The sequence below is a fragment of the Varanus komodoensis genome, unplaced genomic scaffold (assembly GCF_004798865.1).
Source record: "Varanus komodoensis strain SLA01 unplaced genomic scaffold, ASM479886v1 scaffold6_4, whole genome shotgun sequence".
Lineage (NCBI taxonomy): Eukaryota > Metazoa > Chordata > Lepidosauria > Squamata > Varanidae > Varanus > Varanus komodoensis.
Window position 1 is genome coordinate 339992 of NW_025336347.1, and position 21330 is coordinate 361321.

A 21330-nucleotide genomic window follows, 5' to 3' on the forward strand; every position below is an offset into this window, starting at 1 on the left:
GGGGCATGGAGTTTGGGAAGGCTGACAGTAGGTTAAGCGGCCTTTCCCAATACCGTTGCACCAAAGAAGAAAAGGGTGGGGGGCTGAATAGTGTTCTTGGGTTATCTTCTGACCCTGACCACATATCAGAAGACAAAAGGCTATCGATGGCTAGTAGCCATGATGGCTATAGATCACTCCCTGCATCTGGGATAATATGCGTCTCACTGCCAGTTGCTAGGGAATATGAATGGGAGGGTGCTGTCTTTCCCAGAGGCAGCAGACTGGCCTGATCTAGCAGGGCTGTCTTACTATGGTGGTTACTCTCCTGGTTCTATTCATGGTCCAGCATTCTGGGTTGAACAGTGGGCAAGCAGTTAGTAGGCAAGACAATGTGGTACAGTAAATGCCATGTTTTTGCTGCCTGTATTCAGTAGTCATATACAATTTCTTCGCCATGGAGATTTCATTTAGCTATCATGACTAATAGGCACATATCTCTCAAACCTGTCCCCTCTTTTTTGTTTGAAGTCAACTTAGGCTTTCTTTTGTGTGTGTGGAAAATTGGTTTGAAAGAAGGATCTCACTCATAGTGAGTACACACATCTCATGTTTTTGCATCTAGAAAAACTGATTTGGTCAGAATGTAACCTCTTTAATCAGGGGTGACAGAGGGACAGAAACAGTGTATATTGTGCACTCTTCCCCTCCCACCCCCCCCGTCTCACACTCACTTTCTCTCACGCACACACGCATGCACACACACAAGGACACAGTGCGTGAGAATCAAATACTTCTTCATCTCTCTAAAACATCACCATGGTCTGTTTCCAGCCTGACTAACTATCACCACACCAGATTATTTCATTACTATTCAAACATTTGTCATTAGGTGCTGCTTCAAAACAATGCAGCTCTACTCAGGAAAGCGCCTTGTGTTAATGCAGATATGACACAGCTGAAGTCTATTTGCCCACTTTAGTTGTACCTGTGGCCCTTCCTCAAATGTTATTCTGCAGACTGTTTTTAAAATGATGATGGATGATGATGATGATAATAAAAATAACTGAGAACTGAGGAAAAATGAAATTGCTTTGATTAAATTCTTATCAGGATTTGCTGGACACTTCTCAGAGTCATCCTTAGTAGCATAGTTGTCTCTCGAATTGCATTAATCTGGAAAACCACTGTGAAATATGGGTTGTTGTGGGGGCCGCGTTATCTATTATTGCAGGGTAGCAACCCCTTATCTTGCTTTCATGGAAATGTGGATAACTCCATGGGTAAGACAGTTTACAAATGTGGAAAGTGGTCCCGAAGGGAGCCATCCTTATCTCAAGCGATCTCCTGTAGGTAACTGATCCTTCCAGTGGTTTGCATTACATGAGCTGTAGTCAGCCTGCCAAAGAGTGGCTTGTAGAGTATCAGTAAGGCCAAGCAGATTTGCCTGCTGTGTTGTGTGCAGGGAATGGGTGTAGGCAGCCAAGCATCTGAACTATTCCATCTTTTCTGCCTTGCTGAGGTTGCTTGTAGGGTAGCCTTGGGTTGCAGGGTTGCCAACACTGTCTGGATTTCTGTGTAGTCTAAGTAGGCCTGACGAAAACTGGCGGATTCAGAATAACAGACTTGACTTGCAGCCTCGGGATCAGGTAAACAACCTTGAAGGGCTGTTTCTAGAATGATTGTTCACTACTCCTTTTCAGAAAACGCATGCAAAGAAATGTGCCCAAATGTGCAGGTGCAGGCAATCCCCCTCCCCCATCATACTTTGTCTCTATAGCATACCTGAGTCTATTCCAAGTTTTCTGGTGTATCTGAATGTTTTTCCAAGGAAACTCAAGTAATCTCAACATAAGGAATCTTGCTCCCAGTTCTTCCTGAAATCCCCCCCTTCTTGGTAGCTCACTTACTACATAGGAAATATTGCATAGTATCAACATTATGAAGAGGTGGGAGAAACAGTGGCAGGAAGGGCTGGTTTCAGACAGGATAGACCTTGGAGACTTTGGAAAGTTTTCTTGTACCAAGGCAGAGCTTTAGTCCAGGTTTCAGGAGAGAGATTCCTTTCTAGCCCTCCCTGGAGCTGCTGGGCCTTGAACCAGGGACCTTTACCCTGCAAAACAAGTGTTCTGCCACTGAGTGAGGCCCCTCCATTGTTAAGGCTTGTCCTTAACTGGTCTGAATGCATGCTTGTGAACATCCAGGTAAGGCCAGGAGAGGTTTCTCCCATCTCTGTCATTTTACCAGCTTCTTGATAGAGTAACTTGGCTGGCAGAGGTGTTTGGGTTGGGATGAAGGTTGGCAAGGAAGGTTGGCTGGTTTGGGTGGAACCCATTGCAAGCCGGACCTAAATCTGGCTTTAGGTTCAGCTTATAACAGGCTGTGGATTTCCATACTTGGATATCCAAATGCCACAGTTCTGAAATCTGTCCTTACTGCTAGTTAGAGTAACCAGGCCTGAACAAGAGGGCCAGTGACATGATTATGAAAGCTCCATTGCAGGAATGAAGGGAAAAGGTCTGCGGTGAAGATGTCATGTGAATTCAGAATGCTCTGAAAACAGCTGATACAATTCTATATATAGGAACAGTGTGATACCAATATATTTAAACTTTTTTGTAGAGACTTCTAGGTGGCATGCAAAAAAGTGAATTTCAAAAATAGAAGATCAATTAAAACAATAATGATGTGGATGCAAATGCATGTACAAAAATGCGATATAAAAGTACTAGGAGCAGAATACCTTTGTAGTACCATCAAAGGACCCTGCAGAATCTAGAGAAAAGATTTATTACATCAACCTGTTTTCTCTGCCCTTTTGCCTGCAGGCATGGCTGCACATGATGTCCCAGTGGGGCTGTAATAAAAGTCTCACTGATCTCAAGGCCCCTTTGTCAGAATCCTAGAACATATGATTTCAGAACCAGGCCCTAGCAGTGGGGATCTGAGAATATATTCTGCAGCCTCATCTGGCCTCCTCCTATTCCCAGTATGGGTGGGTCATGCTCTGAACTTGCAGTGCAGGTGGATCCTTCCCAAGCTTGCTGAAAAAAAAATGTTGGTCATGCACTGAAGCTTGAGTCAACTCATTTCCATTTTGTGTGATTTTGCCTTAAGACATTTGTATGGCAAAGTTTGGAGAATGTCCATGATTCAAACACGGAATCTAACCATTGCCATAGAAAGCTATGTGTCCATAGTCACTTTTGGCTTATGTCTTATACTTTTTTTTTCAAAATGCAAACTGAAAAAAAAGATAATACCCAAGTGGTGAACAAATATACAAATTGGTGAACAAATATACAAACCAAGAATTTTGGTTGAGATGTGAAGAATTTATAAACATTTATACACACACAAAGATGTATGTCAGCTTAAATGTGTATCAAAATGGGTCTGTGTTGAAAATCATGTGGATCAGTAGCAGAAGAGTGAATCTAGTTGTTGTGGTGCCTTCATGACTGGCCATGAGCATCGACATGATTACAGTCTAGTATTTCATTTTTCCTAAGTGGGAAAATACTAATTTATCTATAATGAGAGATAATAACAATACATAACATTAAAATAATAAATATATTGAGATTCTTGAAGTTTCAGAGATGTAACATCCAAGGTTACCTTCCCCCAGCTGGTGTCCACCAGATGTTTTGGATGAAAACTTCCATTATCTTTAACCAATGGCTGTACTGGCTTGCACTGAGATGTGTTGTAGACCAACACATGTGGAGAACACCAGCACTAAAATGAATGGTCATAGCACTAAAGTGAATTGTCTCTTGTCCCTCAGCACAGAAGGAAGAGGAATCTTCACCAAAGGTAGGGGTGAAAATTGGACTTAAATTTTATGTAACATTTCAGCTTTTTCCTAGTATGCTGATTAATGTCCAAACCCCCCATAAAATATTTTTTCCTAAGGAGGAGAGTACTTAGTGAAAATGGCCTTGGGTTAAAGAGACAGCATTGGCCACATCCAACCAGGGAAATCTTACCATATGACATGGGGTGTGCTCAGTTGCTCTTCGATTACAGCTTCCCTATCTCTTTTCTCCCCCCCACACCCTGCATCTTTATAGAGGTAGAACAGATTGAAGCTATTGCAAAATTTGATTATATTGGCCGGTCTCCTCGTGAGTTGTCCTTCAAGAAAGGAGCTTCACTTCTCTTGTACCATCGAGCATCTGAAGACTGGTGGGAAGGTCGCCATAATGGTGTGGATGGCCTCATACCGCATCAATACATAGTGGTACAAGACATGTAAGTGGCAAGAAACTTGCTGTAGAATTCCTCATTTTTATCCATGTTACATTCAAGAGATGTATGAAGGAAGGCTGCATTTGCAGGAAAAAACTGAAGATCAGTGTGTTACCTCATGCTTCTTTCATGTGGGGACTGGGGTTGGTTTCACACTTACATTTCTCTCTTTCTTGCTCCCTCCCTGCAAAATGCTTCTACCAACTTGTACTTCAGGAAAAACATTCTGCACCATGTTCTGGTGTTCCTTAGCATTCCTTAGCAGGAGAGGGAGCATTCCAACCATGTCCCTTCCATGAAGACCAACTTCCTGAAAAGGAGAACCCATTGCATCCATGGAGGCTCTCCACACGGTGGAGAGCACTGATTTTCCAACTCACATATCTTCTTTAGAAAAATGCCTTTCCTTTCCTTTCCTTTCCTTTCCTTTCCTTTCCTTTCCTTTCCTTTCCTTTTGGGGGTTGTTATTTGATATGACACAGGGAAGAAAAATCAAGATGATTTTCTGTTTCTGAGCAGCAACATTTTCTAGTAGGTTCACACTACATTCTGCCATAGAGTCACTAGTCAGTAGAAGAGAATGCCTCTGCTAGTTAAACTCAAGATTTAGGAAGAAATGGAGCAAGAATACAAGCAGCCTGCTCATATTATCCCAAAGCTGCCAGGCAGAGAGAAAGCTGTCTATTGCTTGATTCAAAGCCCTCCTCTTGCCTCCTCCTAATCAGACTGAGCTGCGGGTTTATTAAGGCTTTTGGGTGTGCATGAATCATTTAGGACCTGGTATCCTACCACTATTGTCAGTCTACATTTCCATAACCTCTGAGTAGCCCTGATCACTAGATCTGATGGGAGCTGGAATCCAACAAGATCTGGGAGATCGCAAGATATCCACCACTGATTTGGGGGATGGATCACTATTAGAGGGAATTAGAAAATAGGATCTTCAAATTTTGATGGTAGAGCTGGGTGGGATTGAAGGACCAAAGCTGTGCCAGTGATTAGCTTACATCATCTTTGGCAGAATGCCTCTCTTCTGGGGGGTTTGGTTTGTTTATATATGTCATCAGAATTCTGAGAAATAAGTGCTGCAAAATGTTCCCTGGACCATAAAAAGATCAAGTGAGAATTTTTTCTTTAATTGTCTTTGTACCATGCCATGAGAATCTTGGCTGTAAAGCCAATTTGCTACTCTCCCTCGTCACTGCCATCTCCTGGAACACACTTCTGCTTACTGACAGCCAAAAATATGAAAATTCCAGAGACTTGTCTGCAGAGGCAGCTGAACCTCTCTGCAAAAGACCATTTGATTCGTTTTTTCAACACGTCATTTATGATTTTGGAAACAGGACTTCCTCCACAAATAGTGACCGGAGATTTTTCTTCTGATGCTTCCTTTTTTTTTTTTTGGTGCCATTGCTCTCCCTCATGCACACAATTTTGTGAAGGGTCCAGCCATTGACATCTTATACTTGTAACCCTCCCATGTTTTCTATCCTTTCCCTAACTGCCAACAACTCTTTAAGTGGCATGATACCTTCTCTTTTATAGAGCTAGGAGCCCTCCTTGTCAAAGCAATCCTTGAAGGCATTTGTTAGTTCAGGCCATAGATGTCAAACCTCTTCCTACCAGAGTTCTGATTCTACTTCTGAGAAGTTCTTGTGAACCATATTCCAGTGGTGGGTGCAGCTTAAAGCAAAGGGGTCAGCCTAAAATTAAAAGAAATAAAATCCAAACCCAGCTTAAAGATCTTACTGTCAGTAATTTAGCCTTGGGAGATGCTTTTCAACATTTTAGAATTGGGGAAACGCATTCAAAAGTCAGCAAACAAACAAAAGCTCAGTGGAGAAAGGAGGCATTCTCCAAATGGCCAGATTTGGCCAATAGGTATAAGGAATGACATTCCTGGCCCTCTGCCTCTCTCTTTCCCAGTGTGTTTTCCTACTTCTGTCCTAAATAACTTTCTCTTCATATTGGTAGTGGTTGTAGTTTACTCAATACCAAATCCGAGTTCTATGAAGGATTAGGTTAAAAAAGCAGTTTTAAATCCTTGACTGGAATAAATTATATAGCTGTCCAGGTTTTTACACTAATTTGGACCTGTGTTTTGGGAGCCCCCTGAAATCATTTACAGCCCTCAGCTGCTCCAGCTTAATTTAAAAAAAAAAAAAGACTGAAGACAGGTCAGTTGAACAGGTAGTTGTTCTTTGGTTCCTTTCCTTTCATGTAGGGGCATACATAAAGTTAAGGTACAAGTAGGCAGCAGAGGGAAAACTCTAAATCTTTGGGCTGTCTTCTTTCATTAGCTCTTTGCAGACTTCACTCCCTCCTCAAACATCGCTCCATCTTATCCCTATCAACAGTGGGCATAATTACAGGTATAAAATAACAACCAAGTCTCCTTCTTTAGGCATGAGACATCCTGTTCTGTCTTCAGGCTGACAGAGGTTTTGATGTTCACAGGGATGATGCGTTCTCCGACAGCCTGAGTCAGAAGGCAGATAGCGAAGCAAGCAGTGGACCCCTGCTGGATGACAAGGCCTCATCAAAGAATGATATCCAGTCTCCAACAGATCATATTCCAGACTATGGATTTGGGGGAGTGATGGGACGGTAGGAAACTGATTTGTTTTCATCTGAATGCAAACACTTTTTCCTTTGTTGTGGCAGCCAAGAAAGCGTGGATGTGCTGGCTCAAGGGCATGTAAGAGCCAGTTTGCACAATTTATGCCACTATTAAACTGGTAAAGGGCATGTAGAACCCCCTCCCCACACACACACACACACTTTTGTCTGGATAACTGAGGAGGCTAGGACCAACAATTTCACAAGTATGCTGGTTTTTTTTCCTTACAGGGTGAGGTTGAGATCGGATGGAGCAGCCATTCCTCGCCGGCGAAGTGGGGGAGATACACACAGCCCTCCCAGGGGAATTGGTCCTGGAATAGATACCCCCCCACGGGCAGCAGCCTGTCCCAGCAGCCCCCACATCTTACCACTGAATAGGGGCAGGATCGAAAGCCCAGAGAAGCGCCGGATGGCAACTTTTGGTAGTGCTGGCAGCATCAATTATCCAGACAGGAAGGCATTGACTGACGGCCACCCATTGAGACCCACGTGCAGCTCAACTCGACATAGTAGCCTTGGGGATCAGAAATCGCTAGAAGCTGAAGCATTAGCAGAGGTAGGAGAACAAGTGCAAAGCATCCACGTACTGTGGAAATGTGAAGTACAGCACATATTCAGCAAGTGTTGCCCACACCCGCATTCATCTATACAGATGGGTTTGTGTTAAGACATGTTAGTGTTTGGACTCGAGGTGTGTGAATAGGGAGTTAACCCAAAAATAGCAGTGGAGTACTGCTAACAGAATCCCTTTGCTGCTGGATGAATTGGAACTTGCCAGCCATCCGTGCTGACCCACCCTAAGCTGACAGCCATCAAAGTCTCAGCCAAGTACTCTGGTCTGTTGGCCCCTGTGGAACCTACCAGTCTTTTAACATGTAAATATATGTTTGAAAGCATTAGCACTTTCCTATCTAGTGAAATACGAATCTACCAGAAGAAACAAGCAGTTCCTACTCCATATAAGACAAAAAGAGCCTTTGACCAAAGAGAAGCAGAAACTAGATTGTGCTAACCAGAACTGGAGCAAAAGTAATTTTCTCACAAAATTATTCCCCAATTTGAACCTTGACTTTCTCCCATGTTGTGATTGTGGTTATGTGCCATCAACTCATCCTAGACTTATGGTGCCCCTATGAACGAAAGCCCTCCAAAATGCCCTGTCCAAGACAGCCCTGCTTAGCATTTGTAAATTCAGGTCTGTGGGTTCTTTAATGGCCTCAAGCCATTTTACAGTGGGAACTTGAAACTCATAGCCTCTGATTGTAGCTTTCGTGTTGTGCCATTTATTATGATTTACTTTTTTATAGAACTTGGGACTTACAGGCCCAAAAGTCAGTACTCAGACCAAACATTCCACATCTGGTGCTTTCCAGATGTAGAGGCCATCAGCTCCCATCATCCCTAGACAGCATGGCTGTTGAACTGTTCTGACTGTCAGCCTACATGTCTAGAATGCGTTCTGTCTTGTCTTCATAACCCACAGCTGAGCTGTGGGCTTCATGCTATAAAGATAATTACTAAGCAAACAGATGAGTGCTAAAGTTATATCTGGATCTGTGTGGGCATTTATTTGCATATTTATGGATCTTGATTATAAAGTTTGGAGAGCCCATTTTGGCTGCAAAATGAGATGTGTACATACATTTCAAGTAGCTGATAATAAACTAAGAAGGGCAGGGCTAATTTTTTGTATATTTTGGCTTTAATCAGATGCTAGTGTATGGTAAGCAAAAGCATATTTTAAAAAATAGAGGCACAGCCTGGGGGACAATTTGTGGAGAGACCACTGCTTATGAAGAAGGGAGGCTTAGGGTCCCAAGGCCTAGCTCTGGTCCTGACCAAAGTTCACCTCCCCTGCACAGTTTTGAGCCCTGGGCAAATAAAACAATAACTCTGATTGGCACCAATTAGAAAAAAGTTTGCTGTATGTGAAGAGATTGCTGATTTGCACCTAGCAAGCAGGAGGTTAAACGATAACAAAGAGTATGCAGTTGTTGAGAGATGAAGCAATTTGTTAAAAACAGAAACAGCAAGTAACTGTGCCAGCAAGCAGCCTTTAAAGACTCAACAGACAGACGTGTTTCACTGAACTTCTGGCTGAGCCTCTCTTTACTTTTTGCTGCGCAAAGCTCAAAGGTTGGTGGAGCTGTTTACTTTCAATCCAACCCTTATTGGCTTTTGACACCTTTCAACCTTTTCTGTGTGGGCTGTAGATTGATTGATTGATTATGTTGTCACTTTGCTTGCTTGCTTGCCTGTTCCTGTGGTAGTTTTCACCATAGTAACCCAAATGGGTGGTGGTACTTAATTTTTAGACACCAGTTGCTTGCATTGCAGTGGATTCAATGTCTTTATCCAAGCATCGCTCCAGAAGGGAAAGAGGGACTTGGCTTTCATTCAAATCGCCTTTCCGTTTTTGTTTAATGTTTAATTTGCTCAGCAGTAAACCAGATAAAATATTATGATATTGTTACATACTAATGGAGGCCCTTTTGTGATGCTCTGCAAATTGTTATTATGAGGAACTAGTCATTTTTTGAGTCAGCTGCTACCTCCAAGTGTGGGCGCAAAAGCCATCAGAGAAAACATCTCTGAGTAGTTCAGAACTCCTGGATCTGGGCTGCTGTCTGTTTAGAGTGAGGGTGGGCAGCTTCGTGCCTTCCTGCACACATGGGTGGGGGAAAGGCATGGCCCCTGCCCTGATGCAAGTGGGACAAGCACGGTAGTGGGTGAGGCCTTCCCTGGCTTTTTCGATCCTCTGCTCCACGGGAATTGCAGGGAAGGCGCATCAGGTCACCAAGGGAAAGGAGAGCTGAAGCCAGCAACTGCCCCTGCAGTCCCAGCAAGCAGTCTGCTTCATCTCCACTAGTGGTGCAGGAACAGGGGTTGGTCTTATCCAGTGCTTTTTTTTTTGGTAAGAAAAGGGTGCTGGAACTCATGAAATTATTTACCTTTCGCACGTAGTCAATCACTGGACACACACCCACACATGTCAGTTGTGTAGCGAAACACAACGGTCGCCGCCTGCAGTAAGCACTCAGCGTGCGACCACACAACCAATCACAAGCCGAGCAGCGCCACAAGCTGAGCAGCGCCATCACAGCCAGCGCAGACGAAGTACGCATGCATCAGACTTGACACACAAGCAGCCCTCATGCATGGATTTAATGATTTTGCCACCAACCTGCTATGCTCAACAGGGCGATTCAAATCCATGTGGACCAAACATCAAATTTTCAAAAGTTACTTTTAAAACTTGGAAAATCTGTTGAAAAAAGGTACCGGAATGCCATTCCAGTGCATTCTATGGCAAAAAAAGCACTGGTCTTATCTCACATGCTATGAAATGTCTGCATTAAACTGCTGAATAGAGTTATCTGGAGTTTTGGAATGCATTGCCCTGAGTATGCTGATGAAATACAGGTAGGCTTCATCTTTGGCAGGTGGGACTGTGGAGGAGCTGAATTAGTGCCTGCCTGTGACAGTGGAGTGGATAAGGGGTGCCAAACCAAGCTGCATTCATCTAAAACTGTGATGATGTTACTGGGTGGTTCCTCCAACTGGATGGAGGGTGCTTAACTGGTTCTGGGTGGGGTTGCACTCCCCTTGAAGGAGCAGGTCTCTATCTTGGTGGTCCTTCTTGAGCCATCTTCGTCTTGCTCAGGTGACCACCTTTTACCAGCTTTGGGCTAGTGTCTCAGTTATGCCACTATCTGGAAAGTAATCTACCCCCTGGTAATCTCTAAACTAGGTTACTGCAATGCTGTCTATGTGGGGCTGCCCTTGAAGTCTGTTCAGAAGTTGCAGCTTGTGCAAAATGCAGCAGCCACATTAATAATTAGGAACAGTAGGTCTTTTTTTTTTATAATACGTTTTATTCAAAATAACCCTAAAACAAAGGAAAACTAAAAACAACATTAGTCATCAGAAACATCAGACCTGCTGGGTCAGACCCCACATTTTTTTCTATTTATGATAACTTAAAAACATATTTAAATCTATACGAAGTCCCGTTTCTCTAGCCAATAATAAAAAGAGTCCCAAGTTTGATAGAAATCAGTATCTTCTTTCTTCTTCAATGACAAAGTCAATCTATCCATTTCTGCACAGTCCAAGATCTTTTTTAGGATCAGTTCATCGGTGGGTGGTTCTTCACTTTTCCAATATTGAGCAAATGCAATCCTCGCTGCAGTAATTACATGTAAAATCAAGTACATTTCTTGTTTACTAATATCAACAGGTATAATGCCTAATAAGAAAACTTCAGGTTTAAAAACTAAGGATTTTTGTAACATTTCCTCAATCCATTTATGTATTTTAATCCAACAAGTCCACCATATATGATAGAAAGTATCCAATTTATGTTTACATTTCCAACATCCATTTGACATATTTGGAAACAGCTAATCTATTTGGCGACAGATACCATCTATAAAACATTTTATACAGGTTTTCTTTATATGAAGTTGCTAATGTTACCTTAATATTTCTATCCCACAGCTTTTGCCATTTTTCTAATTCAATATTATATCCAAAGTTTTGTGCCCACATTATCATAGTTTCCTTAACCTGTTCATCTTCCATTCTCCTATCTAGTAAGAAATTATATAGTCTTTTAATCATTTTCTCATCTGATTTAAGCATCACCTGATCAAATGCTGTTAAATCTTTATAAAAGCCCCACATTCTATAGTCTTTAGCATATCTCGCAGTAGGTCTTGATACAAGCTCATCCACCTTGGCAACTGAATGAAGCATTGCCAGCAAGCTTCTTCTGATCTCACGCCAAATCCCCTGCTTTGCTTCTCCTGTCTTTTTCTTTTCTGAGCTTGAAGACAGCTACTGCCCGAATGTTGAGTCCTCTAAGGTGCTTGGGGAGTATTATGGCCTAAGAGTCAGACAGAAATGCATTGAATGAATAAATGGGGGGTTACCTCCATGTTTATGATTGTGCTGTGAGGCTACTATAAACACCAGTTCAGCAAAGAATTTTCTCAACACTTTATGGAATGTGAGATTGTGGCTTTTATTCAAATTACATTATGGGACTAGGAATTGAAATAGGTTTCATTAAAACACAGTGCTATGGATTTTTAAGGCATGCTCTACCGTTTTCTAATTTCTTTCTTGTAAATATGTTCAATCACTTCTGATCATTCTTGTTTCTCCATAGAATGCCAGTGCTTATAGCCATGGACACACACATATATATACACTAAAGTATTCCCTTTCAGTAAAGCAATCAGAAAATCAAGCCTCTGTTTTGCTGCTGCTGCTGTTGACAATAGAGTATACATAGCTCAGTGTTATATGTTGAAGCAGATCAAATACATTATTCATAGATAGCTGTCAAAATGCTTTTACTTTTCAAGTTTGAGTCTCATCGTTATGACAAAATGTACCTTTCAGGTTTGCTTTCTAACAGAGGAGCAAAAACTGTGTACTTGCCAAGCAGGTTGTTGTGGTACCAGCATCAGGGACTTAGATAAAAGGGTAGCGAAATGCTTCCTCTATATTTTTTTTACTGATAATGCTATTTTTCTAAAATGGCAGGATACTAGCTATTATAATGGAAAAAATAGTACCTGTTTTCTCTCTCCTGTTTATGCTGTCAGGAAGGAAGGAAGCTACCTTGGGCTGATCCTCCCCATGGTCCATCTAGTTCAGCATTGTTTGGCACTGACTGGCAGTGCCCCTTGGTGCTTTTCTATTGTCTTGTGCTGCCATCCTGCCATCAGCATGAATGAAGTAGGATTCGCATCATATTCTTATTCATTTATTTAATAGATTTATATTCTGCCTTTAAAGAACACAAAAATGGCTTACAATTCCTCCTGCTTTCAGTCTTTTCCCCACAACAACAGCTCTGTGGGGTAGGTTGGGCTGAGAGTCTGTGACTGGCCCAAAGTCACCCAGTTGGATCCCTGCCGATTGGGGACTAGAACTCAGTTCTCCCGAGTCTCAGTCCTACTCTCTTAACCCCTGTACCATATAAAGAGGACGCACAAACAGTTAACTTGGCAAAATTATCCTTGCAGATGCAGGTTGTTGTATGGTTGAAACTAGGAGAGGGTAGGGGGTTGTGGAGGTTAACAAACCATCTCACAACCTGACACTGCAACCGCCAGCCTGTGTCTGGCCCTGCCCCACCCCCAGGTTCAGACATCACAACAGCCTGTGCTTGGTGTGAGTAATTAGGGAAATCAAGTAACCAGCACACATAGGTGTGGTTAGCAAGATACTGTGGCTCAGTAATCACCTTGTGTCATCCAAATCAGCTCTTTGATTAGAGCAGGCAAAGAAGGGACACTCTGCCCTGGCTTGCATAACCCAGTATGTCTCCCTCTTTGCATTCTCCACAACATGCATTACTTTACACATCTCTCTCATGTCTCCCCTTACTCACCTTTTTCTAAGTTGAACAAAACCAGTTGTTATAGCTGCTTCTCACAGGGGAGTTGAGACTGTTTTCATTGGCCTTCTCTGTATTTTTTCCAACTCAATGTCCTTTTTCAGGTAAGGTGAGCAAAACTGAACACAACTTTCTAAGTGTGTTTGTACCAAATAATTGTATAAGGAGAGGAAGATCTTGGAATTCTATTCCCTTCCTAATTATGCCTAGCATAGAGTTTGCCTTCTTCACAGGAGCTGAGTGCTGGGCTCACACTTTCCTTGTGCTGTCCATCACTACCCCAAGATCCCTTTCTTGTTCAGTCCCCGCCAGCTCAGATCCCATCAGCCATTAAGTTAGGATTCTTTGCCCCCAGATGCATTTCTCTTCCTTGCTTCAACTGAATAGCATTTGCCATTTTGATGCCCATTCTCCCAGCTTAGAAAGATCCCTTTGGAGATCCTCACAATCCCTTTTGTCTTTAACCACCCTAAATTGTTTCATGTCATTAGCAAACTTGACTACTCACTGTTTACTGCTTAAATTATGAATAGGTTGAAAAACATTGTTCATAATACAGAACCCTGTGGGATTCAGTCAATTACATCTGCCCACTGGGAGAAATTTCCATTTATTCCCACCCTCTGTCTTCTGTACTTTAACCAGTTTGTGATCCAGAAGAGCCCCTGCCCCTCGCTTTATTCCAGGACTGCTTAGTTTGCTGAGGATCCTTGATGAAGGACTTTGTCAAAAGCCTTCTGGATGTTCAAGTAAGCAACATCTACTGGATCACTGCTGTCTACATGTTTATTACACTCACAAAGAACTTACACGTGTTTATTACCGTCACAATAGGACATTGAGAGAAGACTTCCCACTGCAGAAGCCATGCTGATTTTTTTTTTTCAACAGTGCTTGTCCCTCTATGTGCTTACTGATTCTATCATTAATGATGTTTTAAAGCAGTTTATCCGGAATGGATGTTAAGCTAATTGTCCTGTAATTTCCTAGATCCTCATGGATCTCTTTTTAAAAATTGGTGCTACATTAATCATTCTCCAGGCCTCTGGTACAAAGGGTGATTTTAGGAACATACAAAGGTTCTTCAAAAAGTTTCTGCACTTTTTAAAACTCTATTTGTTAAGAATTTCAAAAACAAATTACATCACTTTTCTACATAGTCACCTTCCATTGCGATGCATTTTTCCCAGCATTGTACCAACTTTTTAATGCCATCAGCAAAAAATATATAAAATATATTTATAAAATATAAAAGTGCAGATACGTTTTGAAGACCCCTCATATTAAATATTTTGGTAAGAAGGTCAGCATTTTCATGTTTTAGTTTTTTGATAATCTAGGATGAAGAGTTCTGGACCCCGTGATTTGCAGACTTTCGGTTTGGCAATAAGGTTGAGAATTTCATCTTTTGTCACTACTATCTGCCTCAACCCAGAACACCTATGCTCAGAAACAGATATCTACTCTGTATCCTCTGCTATGGAGACCGATGAATGCATTCAGCTTCTCTGCAATCTTCTCATCCCCCCCGCCCCCAGTGCTCCTTAAATTCCATTATTGTCCAATGATCCAACTACTTCTTTAGTTGCTTGCTTTCTTCTGATATATTTAAAGAATTATGTATTGATGGCTTTGATGTTGTTAATGATGTATTCCTCATTCTCTTTCCTTGCTTCTCTGGTTGTCTGCCTGCATTTCCCTTGCATGGACTTGTGGTCCCTTTTGGTTTTTTGTTTTGTTTTCTTCAGTTGGGTAAGACTTCCACTTTTTGAAGGAGGCTTTCTTCTCCCCAGTAGCTTCCTTGACTCTATGCACTGGCGATTTCTTGGACTTTGTGCTATCTTTTCTTACTTGCGATATGCACTTGATCTGTGCCTTTTTGAGTGATCTCCAAGCACTTAGAAGCAATTTAAAGTTCTTGATTCCTTCCTCAGTATCTTCTTTACCAGTTCCCTTATTTTTGGTAAGTTTTCTCTTCTGAGGTCAATCACAACTGTGCTTAAACTCTTTACCAGTCTTCTGCCTTATATGAAATCTGATACCATTGTGGTTACTGTTTCCTATTGCTCAATGGCATTTACACCCTGTACTAGGACTACATCCATCTAGGACTAAATGGATTTCCTTCCCTTTGGTAGGTTCCATGACCAACTGCTCTAGGGCACAGTCATTTAGGACATCAAGAAATTTAACCTCTCTGCCTGAACTGGAAGATACATTTTTCCAATCAATGTGTAGGTAATTGAAGTCTCCCATTATTACACAACTGCCTTTGTTGGAGGGCTCCCTGATCTCATTCCCCATCTCAGGATTGCCCTGAGAGGATAGTAGCATACTCCTATTACTAAGTTTGTTTTGGAGCCAGGAATTTTCACCCGTAGGGCTTCTGTGGAGGAGTCTCCACACTTTAGATGATCAAGCCTGTTGGACTCCATGACTCATTAACAGAGAGGGCAACACCTGCTCCAGTAGGTGAGTCACTTTACTCCTTCACTTTGTCTCATCCCTAGACAGTGGCACCTCTTTATTTTTGACCTTGCACAAATGTAATGTGAAGGAGGGATGCCTTCAGGAAATGTGGTTTTTTTTAAACTTTCTGAAATTTAACTGCATTGATTTTTTAAAACTTCTGGGGAGATTTGTGCAGCGTTGCTGCACTTTATCAAAGGTGTGCAAATCTCTCCAAAAGTGGAGAAAATGTTGAATATGTGCAAATTGTCCTGAAGGTGCCTGCGCCACCCAGGTCAAATATGCACCAATCTCTGCAAAGGCGAAAGGAATCTACAAAGTAAGCTTTTTTCCTACATTATTGCTCATTAGCAGAGTAGCAAAGAACATTGCTGAGACTGCCTTGAAAAGCCCCACAGGACACTTGTCTGGAGTGGGCAAGAGGACCAAGGGGGAAAACAAGCCGCCGCAAGCCTCAGAGTGTGGGTTAGTGAGTACACAGGGTGGCTTATGGTAATGTGCAAAATGACCCTAAGAAATGGGTTGTGAAGTCTTGGTCACCTAATGTAAGGGCGGTAACCTCTTTTTCTGCTTGTGGTTGCAGGATATTGAAAAGACTATGAGCACGGCACTGAATGAGTTGCGTGAACTGGAAAGGCAAAATACTGTGAAACAAGCCCCTGATGTTGTCCTGGACACTCTTGAACCCATGAAGAACCCTCAGATAGCATCGGTCAACTCTGAGCCTGCCAGCCCCCTGCACACCATCATGATTCGAGACCCTGATGCTGCCATGCGGCGTAGCAGCAGCTCAACCACGGAAATGATGACTACTTTTAAGCCTGCCCTCTCCGCTCGGCTTGCTGGAGCTCAGCTGAGGCCCCCACCCATGAGACCCATCAGGCCAGTCGTCCAGCATCGATCAAGTAGCAGTAGCAGCTCGGGAATGGGGAGTCCTGCCGTGACACCAACGGAGAAGATCTTCCCTAACAGTGCCTCCGATAAATCTGGCACTATGTAGCTATCACCATCCCCAGGGAATCTTTGTTGGGGAAATGGGTGCCCATTCTGATTTTCATTTCTTTTGAGGCTGAAGCTATGATTGTACAAATGATGTCATTAAGTAAAGGAAAAGACAGGGAGCATGACTCTTTAGAAGCGATGGCGCTGGGGACTGTAGATGTGGCTTAAGGATTTCATGATATTTACTCACCATTCTTATTGAGATTGCTGGAAAAATTTGGTACAGCCAAATAAGGTGGCCATTTTATGTATCACCACTGGAACATTCAAGTCTGTGTAGAAGTATATATATGAAACTGTACATAGCCCAGTAACATTTTAGTAGATTTACCTCAGAAACCCACCCTTAGACTTATGCTAGAGAGTGTTTTTGTGTGTGTGCGCGTGCGTGAATTACACGGCAACTGTGCATTAAGCAATAGACTATTGGTCAATTCTTGAATTGAATTTTCACACTAGTTTGGCTTGGCTTTAGAGTTGCAAACAAAAGAAAACAACATTGGTTCAGTTCAACAGTTGTCCTGCAAATACTGGAGTGCATCTGATGCTCACGTCTATCCTACTAGAAGGATGGAGTTTTGTCTTCATGTTCATCTCTTAAAGACTGTTCCATCGAAACATGGAAGCTTGTGGTCATTTCCTGGTTGGAAGAGTAAACCACCTGTGGACAAAAAGAATTGCAAGTAGTACACTTTCCCCTTGTGTGAGGGGAAACCTAGGATTTTCTGTATGTACTTCATATTGTAGCACAGTGTTATGTGTGTACAAAAGAAACTGAACTCCTACTGTTTTCAAAACAGAAGAGGACTCTGAAGTAATCTGTGGTTGATAACAATAAATAAATAGGCTAACTTATATAGTGTTTTAAATATTTTATTCCCCTGTCCTCCTTTTGCTAATGATTCCTATGGGAAGAATATGGATTAAAACAGGCAAGAACGCTTTGGGTAAAAATCACATTCCCTTTGAAATTATTCAGCCGTAGACGAGGGCCTCGACTCAGTCTGTGTCCCCTTGCATGCATAGCATGAGCCATATTTGACCTTGCCAGGCATATAACTGATCTGGTGGGGTGACAATTTGCACTTTCTATACTGTACTATATAACAATATACAGCAGTTTGGCGTTTATGAACTTTCGTTCTCTCTTAAATTTAACCTAGGGAAAAATATGCAGAAAGAGCTAGGGTTTGCATGATCGTTAAGCCTTCTCTATTCACTGAACTCAAGTCTCTTGCTGCTATCTTTGTTTTAATTTTTGCCTGTAAATGTGGACAGACCTTTGCAGCATCAGCCCTTTGACTGGGCTAGCATTTTTACTTTAAACACCACTGATCCTTCACTTTCTACATGGAATGCCTCTCCACAAATCTCATTCATGCTGCACACCTGGTTTAGTCTGTACGTTCTCTCTCTTCCTTGATCTCTCTAGAATTAATTTTGCAGTAGCCATTACTTGAAACAAGGCAAACATTTTCCAAGAACTTTAATAGCATCTGTTGCCTTTCAGCACCACATGCTGTTGAGTTGGCTTTCTTTAGTCTAACTCAGCCGAAATTGGCCAAGTCATCAAGCATGTCTTGGAGAGAATGGCCAGGCCATTCACAATTTGCCATTATCCTTCTGTATTTGTTAAATGCATTCCTAATCCCATTGGTGTGCTTAATTTTTTTCTATGAACAGAGCGCCATCATGGTGTGCTTCTTCCTTTTGTATACCTCATCTGCAAGCATGCTGCATTCCAGGTACCTTCCCTTCTCTTAACTGCCCCTTGCTTCTTCTAGCCTGTTTATATATTGCTGTATCTGCTTAAATGCTGGAAAGTAACTGCTGAAATGTAATCTGTTCTTTTTTTAAGACTAAATTTTAGCTGAAACCCAGTGACACCAAATCTTTGCACTTAATAGGTAACTCAGCGTAAGAAAAAAATAAAAATGCAACAAAGGTTTAAAAAATGAAAGCAGCTTCCCTGATCCCAAAACAGGCCTGACCTTCTCATGTATAGTATGGAGGGAAAATGATATATCTAGTTATTCTGTTATTCTTCAGTATAATGTTACAAAGAGAATCCATGTTTACTTACATGTCTGCTCATGTTGTAGGCATTTGTAATTGCCACAATTTGTCAAAAGTAGTGTTTTTCCTTAAAGAACTTCTCTTAATCTCCCGAGTTCTTCTCACACTTTCCTGCCACCCTGATTCTCCCCTTACTTATTCTAACTTTGGAGAGGGGTCATTATGAGAGCAGACTTGCTGCAGTAATGAGCTGGAAAATGTAGTTTTAGGTGTGGGGGAGGCAGGGAAAGCAAGAGGTATTTGGCAAACTGTTGTACTTTCATTGCCAGTAATGTTTTCCCCACTTTAGTTCATGGAGAACAGTTGCTTTGACAGTGTGTGCGTGTGTGTTTTTTAAACATACTTTTGAAAATGACTTGATGGCATAACCATTATTTCATGTGAGGGGTTGCTTTTCTTAATGATATGATACAATTCCAAATGCCTTTTTTATTAAATTATTTTTATTTCTATTTTTTCATCTATTGTAATGGATTGTGCTTATTATTATTTTTTAATCTTTAAGTGCCTTTTGAGCACCGGAACAAACGCTTGGATAAAATGTGCTTGGGAGCTGGACATATCAAGATATCTCTTATCCCGTTAATGTTATGCTATGGGTATATTGCTTTAAAGCTGTTTCCCCATTTTATTGTACGAGGAAGAAATGTATTTACATTTCAAAGAGTAGTTATCCCCATAATGCAATGTTGTGAAATGGCCAATGACTACTAAGATCTGTAGAAGATCATCTGCTGGATTTGTTTGTAGAATTACATCAAAACACTTTCAATATCTGCTGTAGAACAGCCTTCCACATGCTTCCTGAGAATGATGTGAGTTGTAGTCCAACACATCTGGGAGGACACCAGGTTGTGAAAGGCTCCTGTATGTCAGTTGTGTGGGCACTGGGTGCAAATCTACCGGTGACTTCTTCTGTTTTCATTTCTTTTTGCAAAAGAACCATTTCCTGGGTATCTCATGCAAGAGAAATTCTTGAAATGTTTGTTTCTGTATTCTCAGGCACAACTGGGCATGGGCTTGGCCCAGCACAAGGATTTCAAGGGACAATTTAAAATCCATAAAAGTAGCAAATGTGAAGCGAAACAGTGGGTGGGTGTGATAGTCTACTTTTAGAGGGCAAAGGGTGGAAAGAAAACAATAGTCTCTTGTGCACTGTGCCAATTCTGTTTTGTCCCTGTTGATATTAATTACTAGATCAGTAATAGGCGTAACTGTGTTAGAATGGTCTTAGACCAATATCAGGACATACGTAATTCATGAAGGTGGTGCCAGAATGAAGTTGGGCACTGTGGCATTTCTAACACCCAGGTTGGTTAAAGAAAATGCCAGGCATAGCCTATTAAAATTTTTAAATTGTCATAGGTAGCAAATTAAAAGAAAGCTTCAAACACTAAAGTGTCCCTTGTTCATTATTAGCCCATGAAGATAGAGTTTTCAAGCCTCAGTAGTAGTAGTGGACACTACATTGAAAAGGAGAAAAAAAAGATTTTCTCCAATGCAGTGCAAGTGAAATCTTATAGGACTGACCTTTATCTTCCCCTTAAAATTGGAATGTTCCTGCTCACCAAAGCTACTTCAGCAACACCCAGAGAAGGTTGACTGTAAATGTTGTAGCCTCTTCTTGTACCCTGTCACCTGGTTAAGGTACTCCTTTTATTCAACCAAGTGATGACTGTAACGGTGCTGACTTTAAAAGCGTTGCACCCACCCTTATGTTATTGCTGTACAGAAATTGTCATAAGCAAACAATATAAATGTTTAAGACCCTTTAACTATATAACGGCCATGCACTTTTCCTCTTATAGAATAAATAATACCTGTGTTTTTTTCTTTTACTTTTTTTTAAAATCCTGGACTATATAATTTCCTAGCAGTGCTGCAGTTTTCACAGTATGGCAATAGGTCTCCTGAATCCACTTTTCTTCCTGAGTGGCTGCTTTTTGTTCTTGCCAGAAAACTTTAGGAAACTGCTGGTTGGCTGCCCTGTATAATGACTATTGTCCCTCTTATGGATATTGTCTCTGTAATGTATGATAAAATGCCATTCAGTTAGAGTGTCTGATTGGATCCTGTGTTATGTATGCTGATGATGCCATGTAGATCAAACCACTGGTTTGGGTGTGGACTCATCCCGTTGAATAAACAGTTTACCTTTTCTCAAAACATAGTTCGAGTCATGATTTCATAGTCAATAAGGTGTTGCTTCCAGATCCTTCACTCTGTCCCTGGAAGAACAGCGCTGCTAGAACAGGACTTCAGAACAGGACTCCTCTGCAGTGTCCAGATTTTCTCCAAAGGCTTAGAGAACCCGTCAGGGCAGATTTGGAGGGCATGTGCCTCCTCAGTTACTGTCATGCACACAATATCCTTGATTGCCAGAGCTTGAAGGGGTGCATTGGCTGACCTTTGTCTCATCTTTGCATCGATTGCTTCCCTCAACATGTGGACAGCAAAAAAGCAACTTTGCCCAGGGAACCCGCTTTGCTCTGATGGGCCAATAGGATTGTCCA

The 21330-nt window shown here is 41.8% G+C and overlaps 1 protein-coding gene across 2 annotated transcripts in view; it reads left to right on the plus strand.

Moving 5' to 3' along the window:
* The window catches only part of SRGAP3 (SLIT-ROBO Rho GTPase activating protein 3), a 238153-nt gene extending 217202 nt beyond the window's left edge, over positions 1-20951 (plus strand). For both annotated transcript variants that reach the window (XM_044451993.1, XM_044451994.1), the window contains exons 19-22: positions 4056-4236; positions 6694-6843; positions 7087-7414; positions 16323-20951. In XM_044451993.1, the coding sequence (XP_044307928.1) occupies positions 4056-4236; positions 6694-6843; positions 7087-7414; positions 16323-16739 (1076 nt within the window). In that variant the 3' untranslated portion in view covers positions 16740-20951. The remainder of the gene's footprint in view (positions 1-4055; positions 4237-6693; positions 6844-7086; positions 7415-16322) is intronic.
* The last annotated feature ends 379 nt before the right edge of the window (positions 20952-21330 follow it).